The sequence below is a fragment of the Molossus molossus genome, unplaced genomic scaffold, assembly GCF_014108415.1.
Source record: "Molossus molossus isolate mMolMol1 unplaced genomic scaffold, mMolMol1.p scaffold_m16_p_9, whole genome shotgun sequence".
Classification (NCBI taxonomy): domain Eukaryota; kingdom Metazoa; phylum Chordata; class Mammalia; order Chiroptera; family Molossidae; genus Molossus; species Molossus molossus.
The window spans coordinates 1,157,668-1,181,831 of record NW_023425403.1 but is presented as its reverse complement, the minus strand read 5'-3'; the positions used below and the strand labels follow the sequence as shown (position 1 = coordinate 1,181,831).

General features: G+C 53.9%; 1 protein-coding gene across 1 annotated transcript in view; it reads left to right on the top strand.

Annotated features, from left to right (window-relative positions):
• The window catches only part of CSMD1 (CUB and Sushi multiple domains 1), a 1,021,666-nt gene that overhangs the window by 941,689 nt on the left and 55,813 nt on the right, over window positions 1–24,164 (top strand). The window contains exons 50-52 of the mRNA XM_036250552.1: window positions 4,363–4,548; window positions 17,747–17,941; window positions 23,510–23,683. Coding sequence (XP_036106445.1) covers window positions 4,363–4,548; window positions 17,747–17,941; window positions 23,510–23,683 — 555 coding nt within the window. The remainder of the gene's footprint in view (window positions 1–4,362; window positions 4,549–17,746; window positions 17,942–23,509; window positions 23,684–24,164) is intronic.

Genomic DNA, 24,164 nt, shown 5'->3' with positions numbered 1-24,164 from the left:
ATTTTCTGCAATCAGGTGCCTTGTCTGTGGTCAGAACTGGCAGGTGCACAGGGTCATTCGTCATGCACCTGACCTTGACCTCAAGCCGTCCCGCTCACCTTGCTGAGCCGAGATCTGCCAGAAATGCAGGTTCCCATGAACTCCAGCCACCAGTGAGGTCAGGGTCCTTCTGCGAGTCCCTCTGGGCTGATTGGATGCCCATCAAGGCCACTGCAAGCCTGTGACGGGAACTGGGTCAGAGCTGGTCACCTTCCTCTGGCTTTCTCTCTCTCTGAGGCACTGGTTTTTTATCGAGTGGAGCTCTGTGTTTATTCTCAGGAATGGCTGTGTTTTAGACGTTCCTGTGCCTTTCTGTGGGGGACTCGCGCTTTCTTAGGACCTCACTATAATGGGTGTGCCCCTTCCAGGACACTCAGGATGGCCCCAGCTGGGAAACCAGTCTTTCCCTGTAGCCTTGTGGGCCTACCTGGGGGTCACCACTTTTCCGTGGCTTCTCTGCTTGTTTCAAATTAATAAGTGCTTTCTGTGGGCTTCCTCCAGCTACGTGCTACATGTTTTCAGGAGGTTTGGAGCAGCTACAGCAACGTCTCAGCTGAATCTGGTTGCCCAGCTCTTTCCATTCAATGCCATCCTGTGTCCTTCTGTCTGCTGTGCATCTGTGATACCTGGTCCCCGCCCCCTGCCCTCACCTCGGCTCGCCCTTGACCCCTCCAAACACATGGCAATGTGGTCCAGTGTCCCGATGCCACACATACTCTTTCTCCAGGGTCCGGCGTCACCCCGGAGCCCACCAAAAAAATACAAGTGCTGTGGCCTCTGGGGTCCCTGTGGCCTCTGGGGTCCCTGTGGCCTCATGACGGGTTCGGCCTGGGCCTTGCCTTTGCTGTCATTCCTGTCTCAGCCTCGGCACAGGGTCAGTGGTGTGTTGGGTGCTGGCTAAGCATCATGTGAGATGTTGCTTAGCATCTAATTATTCTGAGAATGTCCTTGGAGAATCAGAGAAGATGGGATACCACCACCAACAGCAAAAAAACAGAAGAAAAGGTTCAGAAATATCAATTACCTTTAATGCTCACAACAAGGCGGCCTTTATGCTTTCAGAATTAGAAGGTGCAGATCGATCTCTGCCCTGTGTATGCAGCCTCTGTTCCTGGTGGTGCTTGGACGCCGGGAGTAAGAAGACACGACTACAGTGAGCCCAGTGGGTGGTTCCTGGGGGAACGGCGGGCGAGTGGCTGAGGGCCGGGTGGCCCGAGCTCCTCGGAGACCCTGGCCCTGGGATCAGCACCTGGGGCGACGGACAGCGTTTCTGGTGCCCACTTCCCCAGCGACTGCACTGGTCTGGGCTCTAGAGCGACAGCAGTCTGTCCCCTTAGCCAGGGCCCGGAGTGTGTGGCCCCGGAAGCTCTTATCTTCATTTCAAAACAACAGTGTAAATTCTGAGCCTGTGTGTAATGATGATGATGATACTTTGTATCTTCATAATGATACTTTGTGGTCTATGGAGTGCCTTCATAGTATCAGCACAGGAGTAATCTGTGTCCATCATTCTGTTCACCTTTGCGGTGGGCGCCCTTAACCTGGGTGTAACCAGACAACTCGCATTTGGGAACTGGAGTCACCAGCGGGCAAGTGTCAGCGTCGAGAGCTCACCCCGAAGTCTGACTCCAAGCCTGGGCTCTGGGACGGAGAGAATTTTATAGGTTGCTGGGAAATAAAATGCTGTCATTACTATTAGAAAAAAAATAAAATAAAAGAAAGAAAGAAACAACTAAAAAGAAATGCTATTCCCTTTAGTTGCACCAAACTAAGGAAATTCTCCAGATTTTGAAAGTGGCATGCATTCAGCTAAGTGACATTTTGTTAAAAGTGATCTGCAGACTGTCTGTCACAGATCTCACTTTATTTGGAATGAAACACTGGGCACACGCTAGACGTCAGCAGGAAATTGCCTTCACCCATAAGACGTATAAACGGACACGTCTGTGAGAATTCCGCCGCTGTCCTCGCTGGGTCAGAAATGCCAGAATTCCACTTTGGATGGATGGACAACCTCTGAAAAACAGCTTGCTGTTAAGACCCTCAAGGGGCTGAACTCCACAGCTCAAGACCAAGTTGTTGACGAGACAACAGAAAGTGAGCTTCCTCTGGTCCTTGGAATTGGGGTTCACTCGGGAAATAACCTCTGGGCACAGCGGGAGGTTGCAGATCTTTCTGTACGACCCCGGGGCGAGACTCGTCTTTGGGTGGGGTTCTGTGCGTAGAATGTCACCTCTGCACCTGTCCTGCCAGGAACGGCCATCGCACTCACCGATCACCCCAGTGAGAACTGGAAGGCGCTGGGCCCGGGCACAGCCCAGCGAGGGGCAGACACCAAGGTGTGTGACAACGAACGATCGTCCACACGAAGTCTCAGAGAAGGCGCGAGGGACAAGGTCCAGGGGACGCTGTGCATAGACATCGTAATGGCCTTGGACTGCCCTCGGCAGATGAGGTGACCAGCTGCCAGCGCCCGCCGGCATTCACCCCCTCCACGGGTGCCTTTGCAAAGCCGGCGGGTATTAATTACGTCAAGCGCATGTCTGAAATCATGTCTTGCATCTCTGTATTTCGGTGCAGAGCATTGTGTGCTCTGAATACGTACCCAGAGGACCGAGTACCGGACTTGAGCAGAAGCTGCCCTCGCCCCACAGCTACACTTATGTCCATGAGAATTATTCCATCTTGTTTCCATCACATCAGAAGTGTTCGGATTCTGTTGTCGACAGACGGGCCCCTTCTGGTCTGTACCTGTTTAAACGTATGTGTGTACGTCAGAGGATCGACGCTGTGGAACGTAATTGAGCAGGAGACCAGTTTGGGATCTCGGATTGTCCGAGTTGCATTTGTACCAGCGCTGCATTCTCTTGTACGTCTCCTGTAATTTCCCATTGCACATATTAAAGGTTTTTGATAAAGAAAAAAGAACAAAAATGCGTAAACTAGGACCCAGAGCGCCAGGGCTCTTGTAGGGCACAGGGTGGCCTCGGGGCATCAGAGGTCCACTCTGGCTGGGTTTTGCTCCGAGTAACCGTGATGCCCCAGACAAGTCATTTTATCTGTTTGAGTCTCAGTTGCCCTGTCTGTAAAAGTATAAGTTTATATAAACTCTTCCACCAACTTTCCAGCTCTCGAATGTTCCCGTGGATCCCCGGGGAGTGGGTGGGAGCCGGCTCGGTGACCCACATTCAGAACGCACGGGGTGAATATCTTCACGCTCGCTCGGTCGCTGCGCCGCTTCTTGGACAAGTGCACCGAAGGGGGCAGGTCTGGTTGGGAGTGGAGCCTTCTGCCCCGCCCCAGACTTCAGTCCTCATCTAACCTGGCACGTCCCTTCTCCTTCTTTTTAAGGGGAGCCCAAGATGAATGCTGAGAGAGAGAACCTCACAGTTCCAGATTTTGCTGTCCATTTTTGGAAAGAGGGGAAGGGAGAGGGAGAGAGAAACAGCCATGTGAGAGGGAACATCGACTAGCCGCCTCCTGCACGCCCCCTCCTGGGAATCGAGCCCACAACCTGGGCACGTGCCCTGACCGGGGATCGAACTGGCGACCTGTCAGTGTACCGGACGACACCCAACCCACAGAGTCCCACCAGCCCTGAGGATCCCTTTTGCCTCACACTGGATCTAGGTCTGGGGCGGGGCTGGCACACTGGAGAGAGACCTGCCTGCAGTGAATGCTGCCCAGCTCTGGTTTTAGGAGCCACATGCCTTTCCCATCTGAGCGCACGTGCCCGGACCTCTGGGACCAGCTTCCCATCCAGGTGTCCTCCCTGGACCCCGCCGTGTCTCAGCCCCGTGGGCCTGCCATCCGGCAGACACTCTCTGAGATTCTAGATGCCAGGGTGGCAGGCGAGCCGATGGCCTCAGCCACGCCGCTTGCCTTCCGGAACAGGCGTCGCCGGCGGGGCTGGTAGATGGGGAGGTTTTGGAGACCGAGGTGGGCGATGGCTGGATGCCAAGGCGTCAGCACTGCGATGACCTTTGTGATTGTGAAGATGCCACTCGATGCTTTGTTCCGACATGAAATGAGTAGAACGTGGGCGCCCCCCTCGTCCCCCTGATAAAACGCGTCAGTGAGATTAGACCGTCTCCGCCTTCGGGCTCACCTTCTGGAATGATCATCGAGACATTTGATTCTGACCGGTTTCCCACGGTTTCTCTTGAACTCCCAAGTCCCTGAAAACTGAAAATGTCCAACCCTGGGCACTCTATTAGAAATACAGGTATCTGGCCGTTGTTTATGTATTTGAGGTAAATAGTAGGAAAAGCACGTGTCGTGAGACCTGGGAAGTGACCCTGCGTCTGTTTCCTTGCTCCTCAGCTGTGTCCTGCGGGATCCCCGAGGCCCCGGGAAACGGCTCCTTCTCGGGGAACGAGTTCACGCTGGGCGGCGAGGTGACGTACGAGTGTGACGAGGGCTTCCGGCTCGGCGCCGGCCAGCACGCCACGGCCGTGTGCCGGGAAGACGGGTCCTGGAGCCACGGAGGGACGCCGCCCACCTGCCAGCGTGAGTGAGGGAGCCTGGGCCCTGCGTGCGGATTTTATCAGGGACGGTTCCCCCGGGGGTGCCCAGTTCTGCGTGCGGAGCCCCTGACCTCAGGTGCCCGGTGGTGCCCAGTTCTGAGTGCGGAGCCCCTGACCTCGGGTGCGGCCCTCTGTGCGGATTTTATCGGGGACGGTTCCCCCGGGGGTGCCCAGTTCTGAGTGCGGAGCCCCTGACCTCGGGTGCGGCCCTGCGGCCCTGTGTGCGGATTTTATTGGGGACGGTTCCCCCGGGGGTGCCCAGTTCTGGAGTGCGGAGCCCCTGACCCTCGAGTGTGGCACCTGGGGCCCTGTGTGCGGATTTTATCGGGGATGGTTCCCCTGGGGGTGCCCAGTTCTGGAGTGTGGAGCCCCTGACCCTCGGGTGTGGCACCTGGGGCCCTGTGTGCGGATTTTATCGGGGACGGTTCCCCTGGGGGTGCCCAGTTCTGGAGTGCAGAGCCCCTGACCCTCGGGTGTGGCACCTGGGGCCACATGGTGGTATCACAGCCTGTTCACCCCACACAGAACCCTGTGGCCAATTGCACGGAGCCACGCACCCGGAGCTGGGTCGGGGGTCCTGCTGGCTGCCTGGGGCCAGGCCCCGAGCATCGTCCACAGAGCTGAGCACGCTGTGCTTCCCAGGGTGGAGATGTGACATCTGGGGGACATGGGGACGTTGCCCTGGCAACAGCACTGTGACAGATCGTTAAACAGAACCCGCCCACCTCCTCTTTCCTCCCAGCTAACTGGCTTCTCTGGCATCAAAGGCAGGACCTAGAGTATTCACAGGTCGCCTGCTCCGTCCGCATAGCGCATTGAAACACCATGGAATAGTCACCCTGCTTTGTAAAGTGGGGTACCTTTGTTTTTGTTTTTTTATTCTCACCCGAGGACATTTTTGCATTTATCTTCAGATAGCGCGGGAGGGAGAGAGGGAGAGAGAGAGAAATATTGAGGTGAGAGAGACACATGGACTGACTGCCACCCACATGACCCCAACCGAGGCCCAGGACAAACTGCAACTGAGGTACTTGCCCTTAGCGGGAACCGAACCCGGGACTCTCTGGTCCGTGGGCCGACACTCTAACCTCTGAGCCAAACCGGCCAGGGCGGGGCACCTTTTCTATGTACAGGACAGCAAGTTTTCAGTGTCATTTCACTGTAATGCTGATAAGAAGGAAAAACAAAACAAAACAAACTACTGATCCCTGGCAGAGCCGCCGTCTGTGGAGTCGCACAGTCTCCCAGTCTCTGTGGTCTCTCCCGGGCTCTGGCCCCCACCCACACCCCACAGCTGTGCCCATTCGACGGCTTGGCGTGTCCACACTGCCCTGTCTGTGTGGCGTGGGTGGGGGCAGGGCCCTGCGGTGCTGTCATTCTGTGAGGGGGTCCCACCTGCGCCCCGAGGTGCCTCCAGGACAGGCTCCGGCTGGCTACCTGAGACCCAGAACTGGAGTCAGTGGGTTGAGAAATAATTACTGTATTTTATTTATGAATGTTCCTAGAATGCATGTATAGCTCACATTTACTCAATGGAAGTGTTTGGGATCTTTATTTAGAAATTTGATGATTTTTTGAGACCGTAAATCTACACCTAACTCTTGTTTCTATCAATGAGCCTGTGGGAAAGGTGGTTTCCTTCTGCAGCGTTTTGCTAAGTTGTAGTTTTCAAGCATCTGCCACCGTGTTACATGATGACCTACTGTGTATAATAACATCCCTACAGGGGTCAGAAAGGTGGGTGCATTCTAGAAGTCTGCTTTTAGATAATGACGATCAAGGTGATGATGCAAAGTCAGAGAGAACAAAGGCCCCCGCACACACATGCACACACACGTACATGCACACACTTATACCCATGCACACACGCACACTCACACCCATGCACACACACTCACACCCGTGCGCACACGCGTGCACACACTCACACGCACACATGTATGGAGGCAGGATTTACTCCAAGACTTTCACTGCAGCTCTCTCAACACTAACCTCGAATCGGAAATAATGTAACTACCTAGTTCCTTACAACTGAAAGCTACATGGTATTTGTACATATACATGATGTTCTTGCTCTTGAAATAGTAACACAAAGGACCCATGTCGTTTTCGATTGTCAGCTTCGTTTATCAGGATCTTTGGTATGGTAGTGTGGTCATGTTGAAAATATTTAAGCGTCTTAGATATGACTATGCAAATGTTTATAAGAACAGGTGACATCTCCCCATAGCTGTTCATTCCATTGCTATCGTTTTCGTGTATTTTGGGGGAACCAATAATTCTTGCCTTTCCTGAGAGTCAGCTATACACTATTAAGACAACTTCTATATTTCATAGTTATTTTCTATTTAATAAAGTATTGTTTTATTATAATTATGTAATAGCACAGGAAGCTAGGATAACAAAATACACTGGTACATTTTCGCAGATGGCAACATCACAAATATGTTTGGGTTGTTTATCATAAGATCACCTTCCTGGGCATGTAAGACATTGCGCACTTGGAAAACAGCTCAGAGGTCTGTGATAATAATGCCTGCCATTTTGTTTACTTTTTATTATTTTAATTCTTTAAATTTGTCTTTATTGTTGAAAGTATTACAGATGTCCCCCTTTTTCCCCCATTTACCCCCTCCCCCCTGCTCCTGTCCCCCCTTCACCGCACTGTTGTCTGTGTCCATTGGTTGTGCACATATGCATATCAGTTCTTTGGTTTATCTCCTCCCTCCCCACCCCCCACCATCTTTCAGTCTGTTCCCCCTTCCATGTCTCTGGATCTATTTTGTTTGTCGGTTTATTTTGTTCATTGTGTTCCACATTTAAGTGAGATCACGTGGTACTTGTCTTTCTCTGTCTGGCTTATTTCATTCAGCATAATGCTCTCCAGGTCCCTCCATGCCGTCTCAAAGGTAAGAGATCTTTCTTTCTTACTGCTGCATAGTACTCCATTGTGTACATGTACCACAGCTTTTTTATCCACTCATCTACTGATGGACACTTGGGCTGTTTCCAGATCTTAGCAATTGCAGATAGTGCTGCTGTGAACACAGGGGTACATATATTCTTTCTGATTGGTGTGTCAGGCTTCTTAGGGTATATTCCTAGAAGTGGGATCACTGGGTCAGACTGCTGTCATTGTACAGTGTGTCCTAGGTGCCTGATGCTTCAAACAGTTGATCTGCAAAGTTCACAGTGCCCGTGGGAGGCTGGACAGAGGCCCTCCAAGCGGAGTGAGAGCTCCTGATCTGCAGAAGTGGGGCTGGGCCCAACCTTCTGGTTCCGAGTCCCCCTCCTCCCCATCCCCGGCCATGGCTCTCACGGCCGCACTGGCGCTGCTGCAGAGCTCACAGACTCAGGCGCAGTCTGACTCCACTGGCTGTGGGTGCAAGGGCGGCCTTCGTGTGTGCTCAGTTCTCCGGGTTCCGTGGTTACAAGGGCAAGTCTGTGCTGGGCTTTAACGGGAAGCCTTTTAGAGCATGTACACTGCTTGAGAAAGACGTGATACATGACGAGGCGATTGAATAAATGTAAGCTTTAATCTCTTATCTTTTTTTTTTCTTTATTGATTTTAGAGAGAGAGGAAGGGAGAGGGAGATAGAAACATCAATTAGAGAGAACATTGATCACCGCCTCCTACATGCCCCCCACTGGGGTCAGGCCCACAACCTGGGCATGTGCCCTGACCAGGAATCAAACTGGTGACCTCCTGGTACATGGGTCAACGCTCAGCCACTGAGCCACACTGGCCAGGCTCATATCTTTTTTTAAGTAGATTTATCTTTCAGAGTAACTTGAGGTTCACAGTAAAATGTAGCAGAAAGTACAGGGGTCTTCCACCCCCCTGCCCCCCATGCACAGCTTCCCCATTACCAACATCCCCAACCAGAGGGCATGGTTGTCACACCCTGTGACCCTGCAGTGCACTCCCTCGCCCCTCGAAGCCTATGCTCTACGTTGAGCTTCTGTCCGGTGCTGTGCAGATGGCGTGTGGACACGTGTGATGGCCGGTGCCCGTGTTAGCCTCTGTGCGGAGTATCTTCACGGCCGCAGAGACCGCTGGGCTCTGCTTCCCATCCTGTTCTCGCCCCAGCCCCTGGCCACCACCGACCTTCTCACCGTCTCCTCCTCTGTCTTCTCCCAGATGCCGTGCAGCTGGACCACACCGTGTGCAGGCTTCTCGGGCTCTGTCTCTTAGTCACAGGAGCTCAGTGTCCCTCCTGTCTTCACGGCTCGATAGATCATTTCATTTTAGCCAAATAATCGTCCATTGTCTGACGGACCACAGTTTATTTACCCATCACCTGTTGTAGGATATCTTGCTCATCTCCAAGTTTGGGCAATTACGAAAGAAGCTGCTAAGAACATCTGTGTACAGGATTTTGTGTGGATCTAAGTTTTCAATCCATGTGGGTCAGTGCCAAGGAGCAGTTTCTGGATTGTATGGGAAGGATATATTTAGCTTTGTAAGAAACCACCCATCTGGCCCTGGCTGGTTTGGCTCAGCGGTTAGAGCGTCGGCCCCTGGACCAGAGTCCCGGGTTCGGTTCCTACTAAGGGCACCTACCTCAGTTGCAGTTTGTCCCTGGCCCCATTTGGGGTCATGTGGGTGGCAGCCAGTCCATGTGTCCCTCTCACGTCGATGTTTCTCTCTCTCTCTTCCTCCCTCTCTCCCTCCGGCTCTGTCTGAAGATAAATGCAAAAATGTCCTCGGGTGAGGATGAAGAAAAAAAAAGAAACCACCCACCTGTCTTCTGAGGTGGTGGCACCGCGTGCGTCCCCACCAGCACCGAGAGAGAGAGAGAGAGAGAGAGAGAGAGAGAGAGAGAGAGTTCCTGTAGCTCCAGGTCCTCACTGCATTCGGTCCTCACCGCATTCAGTATTGTCTGTGTTTTGGATTGTGGCCATTTTAATAGGCGCATCGAGGTCTCCTATTGTTGCTTAGTTTCCGTTTCCTTGGGGACCGAGGGTGCGGAGCATCTTCCCACGAACTTGCTCTCCACCTGTCTGCTTTCTCTGGCCAGGCGCTCAATTTTAATCAGGTTGTTTAGTTATTGTTGAGTTTTAAAAGCCTTTTGTACATTTTAGATAGCAGTTCTTTGTGAGAGAGTTGTCTTTTGCAAATATTTTTCCCCCAGATGTTGGCTTGTTTTCTCATTCTCTTGACAGTGTATTTTGGAGAACAGATGTGTTTAATTCGAATGGAGCACAATTGCCAATACTGTCTTTCAGGGAACATGCCTTCAGTGTTGTGTCTAAAGCATTATCCCCGAACCCAGTCGCCTAGACATTCTCCTACGTTGTCCTCTGGGAGTTTTATGGGTGTGTGATCATTTTAAAATAGCTTTTATGAAGCATGTGTGTTTTATGTCTCGGCTCGTTTCTGAAACAGGACGTCCGGTGGTTTTGGCACCACGTGCTGGAAGATGGTCTTTTTTCCATGTGTTTCTGCTCGGCTCCTTTTCAGAGGCAGCTGACTGTGCCCGGGGGTCTTTTCTGGGTTCTCTGTCTCTGTCACTGGCCTGGGGTCGGTTCTCTCCAAAGCCACACTGCCTTCTCACTCTGCCTGTACTTGGCTAAAACAGAATATGATAAAAATGGCACTATTTTAAAAATACATTAATACCAAGTCAGTGATCTGAACACTTAATTGAAGATAATTTCAGTTTTCTATGAAATCAATCTCCCTTTTAGTTGCAAACATCCCTAGGGTCTTACTTGATCGTGGTGAATGCCCGATGGGCCCGGAAGAGGGCATCATCTTCCACGCTCACGGAAACCATCGGCCAGAGGACACTCCCGCTCACGGGGTCGGGACACAGTGTCCGTACCCTTTCACTTTAACCGGAGGGACGTGGTCTTTGGATTAATTAAAGGGCGGCTCACCTATGTTCCTGTCACTTCACAGACCGATGAAGTGAGCAAGGACCTTGAGTTCATCCCCATGACCTTGAGTAGTTTCTCCCTGAAAGTGAGCAGGACAGACGCCTTCCCAGCAGGAACACGGACTCCTTTGTGTCCAGAGGAGCTAGACTCACGTTGAGGCCACGCCTAGCCGGGGTAGCAGCTTGCACACCCACATTTGGAGGGGTCCCCAGAGCCAATGCCAGGGGACAGCTCTCCCGACCACTGGACTGGCCGCTGGAACCCTGATGTGAAGACACAACCCTGAGAATCACAAGCAGCAGCAGCATAGCTCTGGGGTTTCCGGTCCTTGTTGGGGGTAAAAAAGAGAAGCAGAGTGTTTCCAAAGAGGAAGCAGACAAAATGCCTGGGATCCCAAGAAGGACGCGTGTGAGGTAACTCCTGGGGGTGCAGGGAGCCAGAGAACTTCCCGCAGTCGGGGGCACACCCGAGTTCACTCGCCGAGCGCAGCTGGGATGTGCCCCGCAGACGTCTGGCTTCCAGGGAGTGGCATAAACATGTTGGTGAGACTCAGCCCGGCCCTCGGTGCCTCATGCACATGGGAGCCCAGACAGAGTGGCCTAATGTCACCTGCAGGTGTAGACGGGTCATTGAACACCCAGCCCACGGTCAGTCTGCAGAGAAGAGAGGGCACTTGGCCGGGACAGGGGCTCGGCCCGGGAAATACTGGTAATCATCAGGTCACTTTATGAAGTGACTCCAGACACCGCACTGCATTCGACACCTGCCTGGGTCCCATCTTTCAGTTGTATGACAACCCTGCAGAGAGGCGTGGTTTTCTTGTCCTACGGATTTACTAAAGGTGCGTCACTGAGGGTAACACTGGCAACATGCTGCCCAGTGATGGGGTCAGTCGTGACATGTGTGCATCAGCATTTCCGCTTCTGTCTTACCATGCAGACCTAGACGGACAAAGTATTATAACAAAATTGCTTCTCAACACCAGTGAGGTCCCCAGTGTGAGGACATGGTGGCGTGTTCTGTTAAATGACTGTTTACAGAAAAAAGCCCATTGGCATTGTAAAGCCTTTTTAACACTGGCTCCTATCTGTTCAGAATGCAGGAAAATAAATAGAACATTTCCAATAAAAGGAAAAATCAACCTTAAGTTTTGTAAGTATCATCTCGAACTTGTAAGAATCCCTTCTTTCTGCATTGTTGATGAGACTTCAGAGGTGGGAGAAATGGGCACCCCGTTAAAATCCCCAGGCAGTCAAAGGCTGGGAGGTCTGTTTCATTGTGCCGGGTTGCCATGTTCAGGATTACAGAAATCTGGCCGAGCAGGCGGACTCCTAGCCGAGAAGATGCGCTAACTGTTGAACGCTGCAGTGTGTGTTTCATTGTGCGGGGTTGCCATGTTCAGGATTACAGAAATCGGGCCGAGCAGGCGGACTCCTAGCCGAGAAGATGCGGTAACTGTTGAACGCTGCAGTGTGTGTTTCATTGTGCGGGGTAGCCGTGTTCAGGTTACAGAAATCGGGCCGAGCAGGCGGACTCCTAGCCGAGAAGATGTGGTAACTGTTGAACTCTGCAGTGTGCGTTTCCCGGAGGCCCGTTTCCGTGCGGACTGTGTGAGCACAGCTTTCCAGGTTTCTTTGCCAAGTGTGGTACCACGGAGATGCCACGCTGAATCTCCAAAGACAGGAAGGAGCCTCCGTGTGATAGACAGCAAATGAAGCTGGTACATGAAATGAGCTCACTGCACCCTCTGGTGTCGGGGAGCACAGACTGTGATGAAGAGCCGTGTCTGTGCGTCCGTGGGGCGCCCGCACGGGTCTCGAAGGCAGGGGTGTGGGGCTCACTTCTCCTCCTGATGACTTACAGAGCCCGGGTTTGAGTCATTGACGCTGTGGCTCACACAGGGACATCATAACACGAATGCACGGGGCGCGGCTCCCTGGCGGGATGAGTAGACCTGCTTGTCGTGCTTTGCTCTGAGGAGGAAGCAAAGCATCATTTACTCCTCAAGGACAGGAAGTCAGTGATGTCCCTGGCGCTGTTCTGCCCTGGCCTGGGCCCCGTGACGTCGCCAGATCTGGTGCAGACTGGGGAGTAGAGGGCAGGTGGGTTCCGGCCCACCGCGTGGTGAGGGGCCGTGCGGCTGCTGTGTCCGGGGGCTGCCGTGCGGTTGTGAGACAGAACGGTCACCGGGAGCATGTCAGGGGCAGGGTGGGGGTGCAGTCTGTGCCTGCGTGTATCTGCAGGTGGCGTGTTTGAGGGCCGTGCGTGATGACTGCACAAGCTTTTGTCCTCATCTAAAATGTCTCTGGCCCTGGCCGGTTTGGCTCAGCGGTTAGAGCGTTGGCCTGCAGTCTGGAGAGACCCGGGTTCGGTTCCCGCTAAGGGCATGTACTTCGGTTGCAGTTTGTCCCCGGCCCTGGTTGGTCGTGCGGGTGGCAGCCACTCGATGTGTCCCTTCACATCGATGTTTCTCTCTCTCTCTCCCTTCCTCTCTCTCCCTCCCACTCTATCTGTACAAAAAATGGAAAAATATCCTCGGGTGAGGATAAAAAAAATAATAATAAAATGTCTGTGTGTAGTGCACACACTTCAGTGACCCGGGTGGTTTCAGATGAGATTCAGCCCCTCGTATGGTCAGCTGTGCTCTGCTTTGCGTGATGTCTCCACCGCTGATTTCATTTCATTGCAGAGTGAACAGGCCTCAGCCTTGCTTTTTGCAAGTAGGTTGCAGCTGTGACACGTCCCCTCAGTCCCCTGATAACACGAGAGGATAAAGTGTGTGCTCCAATGCCCCAAGGTCAGGACAGGCGGGTTCTGTCTCACCAGGGTCATCGGGTCATGAAGTATTGGAACGTATCAGTTAGTGTGGTTGGCGCTCTGAGGAACCCCCACTCCGCAGGGCAGGTGTGTTTGTCTGTTTGGTCCAGCCTGGATCTCTGTCCATGGTTGTAGAAGGGAGGCATGACCATGCGGCCTCTGTCCAAACACTGCTGGGGTCACTGTCTCACCGGCAGGGAGGTGCTCAGCCAGCGACTCGGGAGCCTGACTGGTCCGCGCCCACTTTGGCTGAGCCGCCGCGGCCCAGACGGCTGCCCCGGGCTCCAGGACCGGCCGGGCGTGCTCCGCAGACCTGCCCGTTAGAGCTCGGATCACCCGAGCACTGCAGCTGTGCGGGCTTTACGGCCACAGGTGTGAGGATTGCAGCAGCGAGAACACACTGGACGCTGCTGGCCTCCTGCCTGCAGACGCACATGGAATAACTCTAAGCCAGTGACTCTTCTACACGGTGGCCTTGAATGATTACGGTCATTAATCTCATTAACCGTAAGTCGTCAACATCTTCACCGTTCACAGCTCACCTCTGTACCGACAGGCCTGCAGAGATAGGACGTTTGCGCACAGGCCCATCTCGACGTGCGTTGGGACACGTGCCTCTGCAGAACGGAGGGGGCCGTCTACTTGCTTTGAAATGTTACAGTCAATGCAGCGTCCAGAAAGAACATTCTCACGTATCTCTCACTCATATTGACGGGTGTTGGAGCAGAACATAACCCGATGCCGTAGATAATGATATGAACTACACTGTAAAAATCTGGAAGCGTTTTGAATATGGCTAGAAATGTTCAAGTTTGTACTTTTTGAAGGATTTCTCGAGTGTGTTCCGTTGTCACGTGTAACCCTTTACGCTTGCATCTCGGAGAAAGCAGCACACTAGCCAGAATCCCCTTATTCCACATCGTCATAATGCTAAGCTGTTAGGGATGGAGCGCTGACTCACCGCTCAGCATGACTCAGGGCTTCTCTCAGGGGACTGCCAGCTTCCCAAACAGCTGTAGCTCCTGCTCTCTCCCCTCATCCTCCTGGATCTCTCCTGGCCCACATCCAGGGTATGAAGGGTTGAGGGCTGACCACTTTGGTTTGTCATCAGCTATTCCTGCCAAGGATCACAGGCGGTCTACCTGCTCGCTAGGGCCCCTGGCTTAGAGGCCAAGTCCTCATCCGTACTGTCTGCCCCATGACAGAGCCCGAGGTCCAGGCAGGGCTCCGTCACACCCTCACAACAGTAACCATGGTGCACACACACTGTTTATGATTTCAGCTCATGTGCATCGTAATCCACCAATCGCTTTTGAGCATCGTACTGTTAGACTCATACTGAGAACGTTGCAAGGGGGCCCAGCAGGTGTGGCTTAGTGGTTGAGCATCGTCCCATGCACCAGGAGGTCACTGGTTCGATTCCCAGTCAGGGCACATGCCTGGGTTGCAGGCTGGATCCCTAGCTGGGAGCATACAGGAGGCAGCCAATGGATGTTGATGTTTCTCTCATCGTTTCTCTCTCTCTCCCTTCCTCTCCCTCTAAAATCAACAAAAACATTAAAATAAATAAATAAAACATTGCAAGAGGAAATTCTATCCTTGGGGGAACAGGGAAAGAATATTTAAGCCAATGCATAAAATCCACTTAGACAATTTTCTATCGACAAAAATCTCAAAGACATTCTTCATTAGCGGAACTAACCAATATCTATTTCAGGGATGGGTATCAACATCAAAACATTGACCTGAGAAAGTATGTTATTTATGGACCTAGTACAAAATACTAATGAAAACAAGACATGTAGCCAGTACAGAAAACTTTAAGGAATGTTTTAGAAGCAACCGAAAAAGCATATTTTTTTGAAAGAGAACCATCCATGGCGTAAATGCTCCGTTCTCCTCGGCAGTGGATCAATGAAATAACGAAACACTAAGATTTTTCACTTTAAATCAATACTTGGAGTAGCAGGACTATTTTCCTCCTTTCCAGGGATTGGTTTAAACTCATTTTGTCTAATGATTAAATCAGCCATTTTATGTAATTAAAAAAAATAGCTTTGATATAGACCTTAGATTATAGAATTGCAACGGGTTGTGAACCATGTTTGCCATACCTGTTCCCAGGTGAGGGTCGGCGTGGCCGTGTTTTCCTGTTGAAATGAGATGCCGCCCGCATGAGGTCACGCATTGTTCAAACACACCTGTTTGTACCTGTCTTCCTCTGAGCACCTTCGAGACAGCCAGTAATTCCACCTCCAGCGGTTTTGGGGAAGCGCCCCCCTTTCTCTCCTCTGGTGAACAGAGGACAGGACGGGATTTATAGGAAATATTTGTCTCCATTCTCACTTGACTCTCAGATTCTGCCCATGTGCTTTGGTTTCCTGGGTTTGTGTCTGCGCCCCAACAGTATCCTGGCCCATCATTTCCAAAGCGTACACACGCCAGCGTGAGGACACACGACCACACACGCTCATACACGCATGCACACTTCCATAAACGTGACTTCCATACCTGCTTAAGTCAGACATCACTTATAAGCAAAAAAGAAATTGGGAAAAGACAATGCTGTTTGCAGTGAGAGCCGAGGGCCTGGGGAGGGAGGCCAGGAGAGCACCCCGACCGTCTCAGAGAGGACCGAGTGTTGCGTCCCAGAGGGACGGCCGAGGGGAGGGAGTGGGAGCCCCCGAGGAGCGAGCCCATGCCAGTCCTCAGGCAGAATTAGTTTGTCCACGATCATTCAGGGGACAACCAAGTCCCGTGAGTTCCAGAGCATGAGATGCATTTTACTTGTGCTCTGGGCTTGGGATGGGTTCTGGATTTATAAGGTTAAAGGCATTAAAGACTTTTCAGAAATGGCCTTTGTACCTGGACTTCTAAAGGTATCCAGGCTGGGGGGGGGGGCGTATTTCCATTATTAGGTAAAACAATAAAACAATGGATTATCCATATTAATCCTGGATCATTTTATCTAAAAATACCTACAAAGACAGACTTGGGATTACTTTTACATGTTCAAATCCATTTCACAATTTAAACCTCACTGATATGATACCAAAAGGCCTATTTTATTTTATTTTTTTCAGTTTAATGGGCACGTAATACTGGTAAATTACTGACAGGAGATTAAGCGAGGTTTTCCTAATGTTTTGGATAAGTCTGATTCCGTTTCAATGCACTTGCAGAATTTAAAGGTTAAGTGTGTCCCTTGACGCTCTGTGCTACCTTGGGGCTGCTCCGGCTGTTCTCGGGCTCAGGTTCGTCCTGCGGGCAGCCGGCCGAACGGCGATGCGGGCCGCTCCCCACCCAGGGAACCGGAGTTCAGGTCCCCGCCTTGGCGAAACCCCTTTAAACAGTGTCGTGCTTTCGGATAAGTGCACGCGCCCCACGCTGCCTGCCCCGTGCTCCTGCACAGCCGGGAAGCCCCGGAGCCCACGCTGGTCGCGCGGAGCGGTGCTCACCGCTGCTGCCGTCGGGACCGGCACTCGCCTCCGCTGCTCCGGCCACCGCGGCGAGCCTGCGGCCCTCGGGAGCTCGGCTTCCTGGGGAGGCCGGGAGGAGGGCACCTGGCGCTCGGAAAGCTCCTGTCGCAGCCGCTTCCTGGTTACTCAGCGACACTGCACTGTCCCGGCGATATTGATACGTTGTTCACCACGGGAAGACGGTGCTGACCCTCCCAGGAACGTGCGCCCTGCGTGATGACGTGTCCCTCATAGCGCGGCCGTCTCCGTGAACGTGCTCCCTGCGTGATGACGTGTCCCTCATAGCGCGGCCGTCTCCGTGAACGTGCTCCCTGCGTGATGACGTGTCCTTCATAGCTCGGCCGTCTCCGTGAACGTGCTCCCTGCGTGATGACGTGTCCCTCATAGCGCGGCCGTCTCCGTGAACGTGCTCCCTGCGTGATGACGTGTCCCTCATAGCCTGGCGGTCCCCCTGAACGTGCGCCCCGCGTGATGACGTGTCCCTCATAGCGCGGCCGTCTCCCTGAACGTGCTCCCTGCGTGATGACGTGTCCCTCATAGCCTGGCGGTCCCCCTGAACGTGAGCCCTGCGTGATGACGTGTCCCTCATAGAGCGGCCGTCTCCCTGAACGTGCGCCCTGCGTGATGACGTGTCCCTCATAGCGCGGCCGTCTCCGTGAACGTGCGCCCTGCGTGATGACGTGTCCCTCATAGCACGGCCGTCTCCGTGAACGTGAGCCCTGCGTGATGACGTGTCTCTCATAGCGCGGCCGTCTACGTGAACGTGAGCCCTGCGTGATGACGTGTCCCTCTTAGCGTGGCGCTCTCCCTGCGTGGCCCCCAGCGCGCCTGCCGCGAGGCGCTGGCGTGCGTGTCCAGGCGTGTCCCTTCCGTGTGGCCGCGGCAGCAGAGACGCCTGCGGCGGTAGGAAATGACGTCGACTTTTCACAGCGAGGTGGGTTTGGGATGGGAGGTCCGATCCCCTGAGGAAACAGCGATGATGTTGAGTCTTTTCTTTTCCAGCCGTCACGTGCCCCGGCATCGAAGCCCAGCTCTCCGAGCACGTGACCTGGAGGCTGGTCTCGGGATCCCTGAACGAGTTCGGGGCGCAAGTGGTGCTGAGCTGCAGTCCCGGGTACCACCTGGAGGGAGGCCGGCTGGCGCAGTGCCAGGCGAACGGGAGCTGGAGCGTCGTCGAGGAGAGGCCCAGGTGCAGAGGTGAGGGGCGGGGCGGGGCCCAGGTGCAGAGGTGAGGGGCGGGGCGGGGCCCAGGTGCAGAGGTGAGGGGCGGGGCGGGGCCCAGGTGCGGAGGTGAGGGGCGGGGCGGGGCCCAGGTGCGGAGGTGAGGGGCGGGGCGGGGCCCAGGTGCGGAGGTGAGGGGCGGGGCGGGGCCCAGGTGCGGAGGTGAGGGGCGGGGCGGGGCCCAGGTGCGGAGGTGAGGGGCGGGGCCCAGGTGCAGAGGTGAGGGGCGGGGCCCAGGTGCAGAGGTGAGGGGCGGGGCGGGGCCCAGGTGCGGAGGGGCGGGGCGGGGCCCAGGTGCAGAGGTGAGGGGCGGGGCGGGGCCCAGGTGCGGAGGTGAGGGGCGGGGCGGGGCCCAGGTGCGGAGGTGAGGGGCGGGGCGGGGCCCAGGTGCGGAGGTGAGGGGCGGGGCGGGGCCCAGGTGCGGAGGTGAGGGGCAGGCGCTGAAGGCGGGCACCAGGGTTGCATCGGGTTTGCCCAATGGCATGTTGCACTGGAATGAAGAACACGTGTGTTTTTGGGCCTGACCTGAGGGTGTCCTCATTGATTTTCAGATAGAGTAGCAGGAGGACATCAGTGTGAAAGGGACATAGCCAGGGGTTGCCTCCCCACCCCGGGCAGGATGAGCGCAGCCAGGTCCAGGCCCTCGACCGGAATCAAACCCTGACTCTGGTCCTCAAACTGACACTCTAACCGCTGAGCCAAACTGGCTGGGCAAGAATGTATATTTTTAGGTGACACACTTAAAACCCAGGACCGCTGGATTAAGTGCTAAGTGCCGTCCTTTCCTTGTTCGTGATCCTGTCTCACAAACTTTGAAACATCGGAACACTCCAGCGTTACAGATCAGCCCAGAACCGAACCAGTAGTGTGTGTAAAAGGCCACCGTGGAGACCTTCTCGCCAGGCTCTTGGGAAGGAGCATCTGTGCCGAAGATACTGTGTTCTCAAAGAACGTCTGTCTTCAGAGGGACTGATCTTCTCGTCGGTACAAGATAAGCAGGGCTTTGCGTGGGTGTCTTGGTGATAAATAGGAATAAATAGAAAATAAAACAATGTCACTGTTGTTCGGGCACAGTGGATTTCGACACTGAATAGATGTGTTTAGCAGATTGTTCACAAGGAGAAGCCTCACGCACGGAAACAAGCCGTCAGGCCACGTCCCGTTGCTGACATGCTCAGCCCAGTGAGGACCAACCAGAGCAGAAAATGGAAGGAGAACAAAAGAATTGGTGCTTCGCTGTGCTTCTTAATCAGCCTAATTCAACATTTAATAGAACGGATGTTAATTAAACGTGTGGTAGAGCCGTTTGCCGGGAGCACGGAGATGGAATAGGACGACCAGGGATCTCCGGGAGCTCACAGCTCCTACCATGTCACAAGCAGCCCGTGTCCCCAGACGGCCTGATGGCCTCTGTTTCGGGGGATCGTTCATTCTCCCAAGGGTTTGGTTTGACTGGTCGCCACGTGCATGCTGACTTTCCTCTGGGCCCTGAGTTAGTGAATCCCTCCTTCTCACCCCCACCCCCACGATGCTCAGTGGTAAGGTCACAGGGGAGCGGAGGAGGGAGAATCAGGGTCCCTTCCCTGCGGCCCTTCAGCCAGCATGCTTTCTGGGTTCCAACAGGAGTCAGGACCTCCAGGACAGGCACACGGTAGCTCCTGGGGGGCTAGGTGCTCACGCACCCTCTGGGTTTGAGACTGTGCCCTGTGCCCGGCTGCTCCTTGAAGACGGCACTGAGATTGGACCTGGCCTCCCTGTGAAACAGGCAGGCTGGTCTTCATTAACCTTCCAGTTGCCATCAGAAGTGTGCCTGGATTGATCATTAGATGTGCCCATTTACCTACATCCCAGGAGACCAGAGAAAGGACGTTTCAACTGCCTCCCACGCTAGAGTGGATGCTGGTGTCACTCAGAACAGCCTGAACTTGACTTTTCTCGATGATTCACTCGCACATCCATGTCCAGCCCACATTACGTGCCTCCAGGGATGCTCACCCCCAAGGACAGCTGGTTTCACATCCGAGCCCCTGCATTCTGGGCCTTTGGACTCTCTGGGCACCTCGGCTCTGTCCCTCTGGACCTGGGACTCGGTTTCAGCCTGTGGACTGCCCGGCATGCTGTCCACTCACAGATGGCACCACGTGGCCTCTGAACCTCTTCCTCTGGGCGACAGTCCACTCGCAAGCAGGTCGATCACATCCTGTGTTCCTGCTCTTGTCCTTCGGCACATCCGTGAGGTTCTTCCAGCTGGAACATGTCAGAAGCACCTGCCCTGGACCTGATACCTGCTTGTCGCACGCACAGCGACACATCCCAGGCATCTGGCCTCACAGGTGGAGGAGCCACGTGTCAGAGCAGAGGGTGTAGAGGTGGATCTCAGGGTGGACTTGAAGGAGAGAGGACAGAGGCATCTGGGGGCTGGAGAAGGTGTGTCTCCATGGTAACAGTGAGAAAGGCAGTACTGGCAGTGAATAAGGGCAGAGCTGGGGTTCGGATGCCAGCAGCCGGGCACCATGGTGTCACAGGGAAGAAGCAGACTGACGGGTGTGCTCTGAGAACGTGGGTGGAGAGAAGCAGCCAAAGGCTTTCCCCCGGCAGGGCACAGGTGGTCTCCCTTCCTCAGCTGGGCGGGTGTGTTCCTCCCTTCCTGAACGGGGTGTTCCTCATTGACGTGTGGGTTACTGCCCTCGGGCCTCTGCAGCCGGGACCCCGTTCCCAGCTGCTGGAGCTGGGAGTCTGCCCCCTGGTGTCTCTTTACCAACCAGGGTTCCTTAGTGGAGACAGAACAATACAGGTCCGTAAGCAGGGACTTTTTAACAGAGGCCAGGGGAACAGAACATGCACAGTGAGTGAGCCCTTCTGCCCGGCGGCCCCACAGGTGTGTTGGGACCTAGAGAGGAGGCGTGCTCAGGCCTCTGTCCCTCATTCGGACCAGCCTGAAGCCTAAACCACGGTCCGGTGATCCTCAGTGGCTACACATGGGTTCTTAAATATCATAAGGCAGAGTTCATGCTATGTTTGGAAAAGGGCTTAATGCAAAGTTCATAATAAACTGTAGCCTAAATCCTAGTCGAATCCGTTGACATTTGGTAGCGCAAACATGTTAGCAATGTGACTGAATGCACACGCATCCCAGGCACCGAAACCACTTGGAGGCTGTCTGCATTGCAACCGTGTCTGGCCAAGACACGCTCCGGGGGACTTGGAGCATTTCTGGTGCGCGCCCCCAGAGCGCGCAGGCAGCCGGTTGTGCGGCTGCTGGTCCGTCTGAGATGGAACCGGGGCCTCGCCTCTTAGAGCAAAGTCCCCATTCCTAACGGCTGGTCTGAATGGTGCACGCACAGCAGTCATGTCTGGGCACCATCAGCAAGGTGTCCACACTGGTTCGGTTCACACACTGGGCCCTGAGCTGCCTGTTCCCTGCGGGAGCGCAGACCCGGTGCTCTGCTGGGAGCACGCGGCCCCCATAGGAGGAGCCCTGTGTAAGAGATACATCTTCACCGTAACGGAGGAGTCATTGATTTAAAAAAATAACAATTTTATTTATTTTTTAAATTATGTTTTTATTGACTTTAGAGAGAGAGGAAGGGAGAGGGGGAGAGAGATAGAAACATCAATGAGAGAGAACATCAGTTGGCTGCCTCCTGCATGCCCCCTACTGGGGATCAGGCCCACAACCTGGGCATGTGCCCTGACCAGGAATCGGACCTGGACTTCTCAATCCGTGGGTCGATGCTCCGTCCACTGTGCCACACTGGCTGGGCAAAAATAACAATTTTAATTATTTATATAACTAAGAAGAAACTTTAAAAATATATTCAGCAAAAAACTAATAGACTGGTAAGGAAAACAGACCAATTTTAAATCACAATCTAGATGTCAGTGCTTCTCTCTGTTATTAGGGGCAGGCAGACAGAAAATCAGAGAGGTTATCGATTCCAAGCCCAGTGTCCTCTGGCTTGACCTATGTGACATTGTGGAATGCTCTCCTAGCAAACGACAACCTGTACATTTTTTAATAAGTTCACATAGAACATTTGGTACGAGACATTTAAGTTCCTGAGGGAAACCTCCATCTGTAAGGTGTCTCCCTCCCTGTAGCAGGAAGAGGGGTGACTAATCTCCAGACTTATAACTGGAGAAGGCAAGGGGTTCACACCCAGACCCTCCTTGGGCTTTGCCTGGTAACCGCCCCAGCCTGGCTCCCTCTCCTAACACCCTCATTTGTCTGGAGCTGGAGATGGTACTTAAGGTGGTGGCTGGCCATCTTGGAGAGTCCCCCAGTCTCCCTGTGTGTCTCCCATGTATACAGGAGGTAGACATGTTTATAAACTCTTTGTTCTGCTCTTAGGCTGTTATTTACTACAGGGGTCCCGCCAAGAACTTCGAAGAGCAGAGGGAAATAGTTTTGCCTCCCCTGTAGGATCAGCCCTGACAGGTGCGACAACAAAGCCCCCAGACTGAGGAAACTGGCCAGTTTCCCCGGCTAGTTGTTGGCCACGGGGGGGTTGGCCCTTGCCAGCCTGCAGCTGGGAGCTGTGTTCCCCATCTCTGATTTACTGCCTCTTGCTGGTTTACTGTTCACCAGAACTCGGCCATTTCTAGCTCCTGGTGGGCTCTGCCCCAGCCCTTTACGCATCGTGACTTCGTGTGGCCAGAATCCGAGCGCCCCTCAGAATAGCTTTGCAAACTCACCCATTCTCACCTGTTCAAAGTGCATTTGTGGCCTTGGAAACTTCGTGATTCCCTCCGCCCCTGAGACTCGACAATTTTCTGTGCTCAAACATTTATGCACTTGGAGAGCAGAGACCAGTGGCATGTTAAGTCTTCACTGGAAGTGACCGTTTAGTTCGGCTCCCAAACAGGAGAAGCCGTGTGGGTGGGAGGGGACACCACCAATAATTATGCCGGGACAGCAGGTGTGAGCTGGGCACAGACGGTTCCCCATCTCCAACCACGCCGGGGCTAGATTTTATATTTTAATTTTTAGAAAGACTCCACATGCCAGCATTTCTGTAGAGCTCGTGATCCCAACACATTATGCAAGTAAATGAGACAATAAATGAGCTCAGTCTGTGATTGGGGTGGGACGTCCTAGGTTTTCATTGCACACTACTCTGTACCAGCTCATTGACCCTGGGAAAGGCCAGTCTTCATCCCCGCGGGGCACACGTCTGCACCCAGTAACTGTGGCATGGTCCCTGTGACCGACGCGGACCAGCGTGGACAGGAGGCCAACACGGTTGGTAGACTCCTGGTGTGTGAACCAGCTGGGACACTGGGTATTTTTTCAGGAAGGCTCGGCTGCCTGTGGGAGGTAAGCGTGGCGCTGGGCAGTCGAAGGGCCCAGAGGTTGGGGTCCAGTCTGAACCGTCAGGTTCCCTTCAAGGATGTGAGAGGGAGGACACGGAGCCTCCCAGCCGCATGCCTGCCCAGCCCTAAGCAGACGGACACCCAGCCCGCGGTCCTAGTGAACACTGGGCTGGAGGGGCTGCGGTCAGCCGCGCAGCAGGCCAGGGCTCACGCCCTCCGTTTGCCTTGCAGTCGTCTCCTGCGGAAGCCTGTCCTTTCCCCGCAACGGCAACAAGATCGGGACCCTGACCGTGTTCGGGGCCACGGCCATATTCACCTGCAACACGGGCTACACCCTGGTGGGCTCCCACGTGCGGGAGTGCCTGGCGAACGGACTCTGGAGCGGCCCCGAGACGCGGTGCCTGGGTAAGTCCGTCTCTGGACGGCTCAGCTCCCCTGGAAACAGAGCGCGGTTGAGCATGAGCAGGAGATGCCTGGATGCTGGTGTCAGGGCGGCCTGGCGCACTCCATGTGTGGCTCCTCTGTAAGGAGCCAAAGGGCCTGAACCATCCGACCAGTAAGCGAAGGTCACACAGGGACATAAGTGACATTGAGGCTACTTTATAGAGCGCCAAGGGGGCCGCTGTGCTCGTGGTCTTAGGACACCCAAAACGCATGTCAAATGTCAGGTGCATTTAAAAATCACAGGTTGAAGGGACATTAATATCAACCAGTGTAAGACCAGTGAATTATTTTCAGTGGCAGGTGTGTGTGAAGACTTGGCCTTTTTTTCTCAAGATGAACATTTTGGGCATGATCATTTAAAAAAATTGAGTTGAAAATTCTTCTCTTGAAAAACCTTCTAAGTAAATGTGTGAACATTGTTGAATGAGCAGCTTAAAGTACA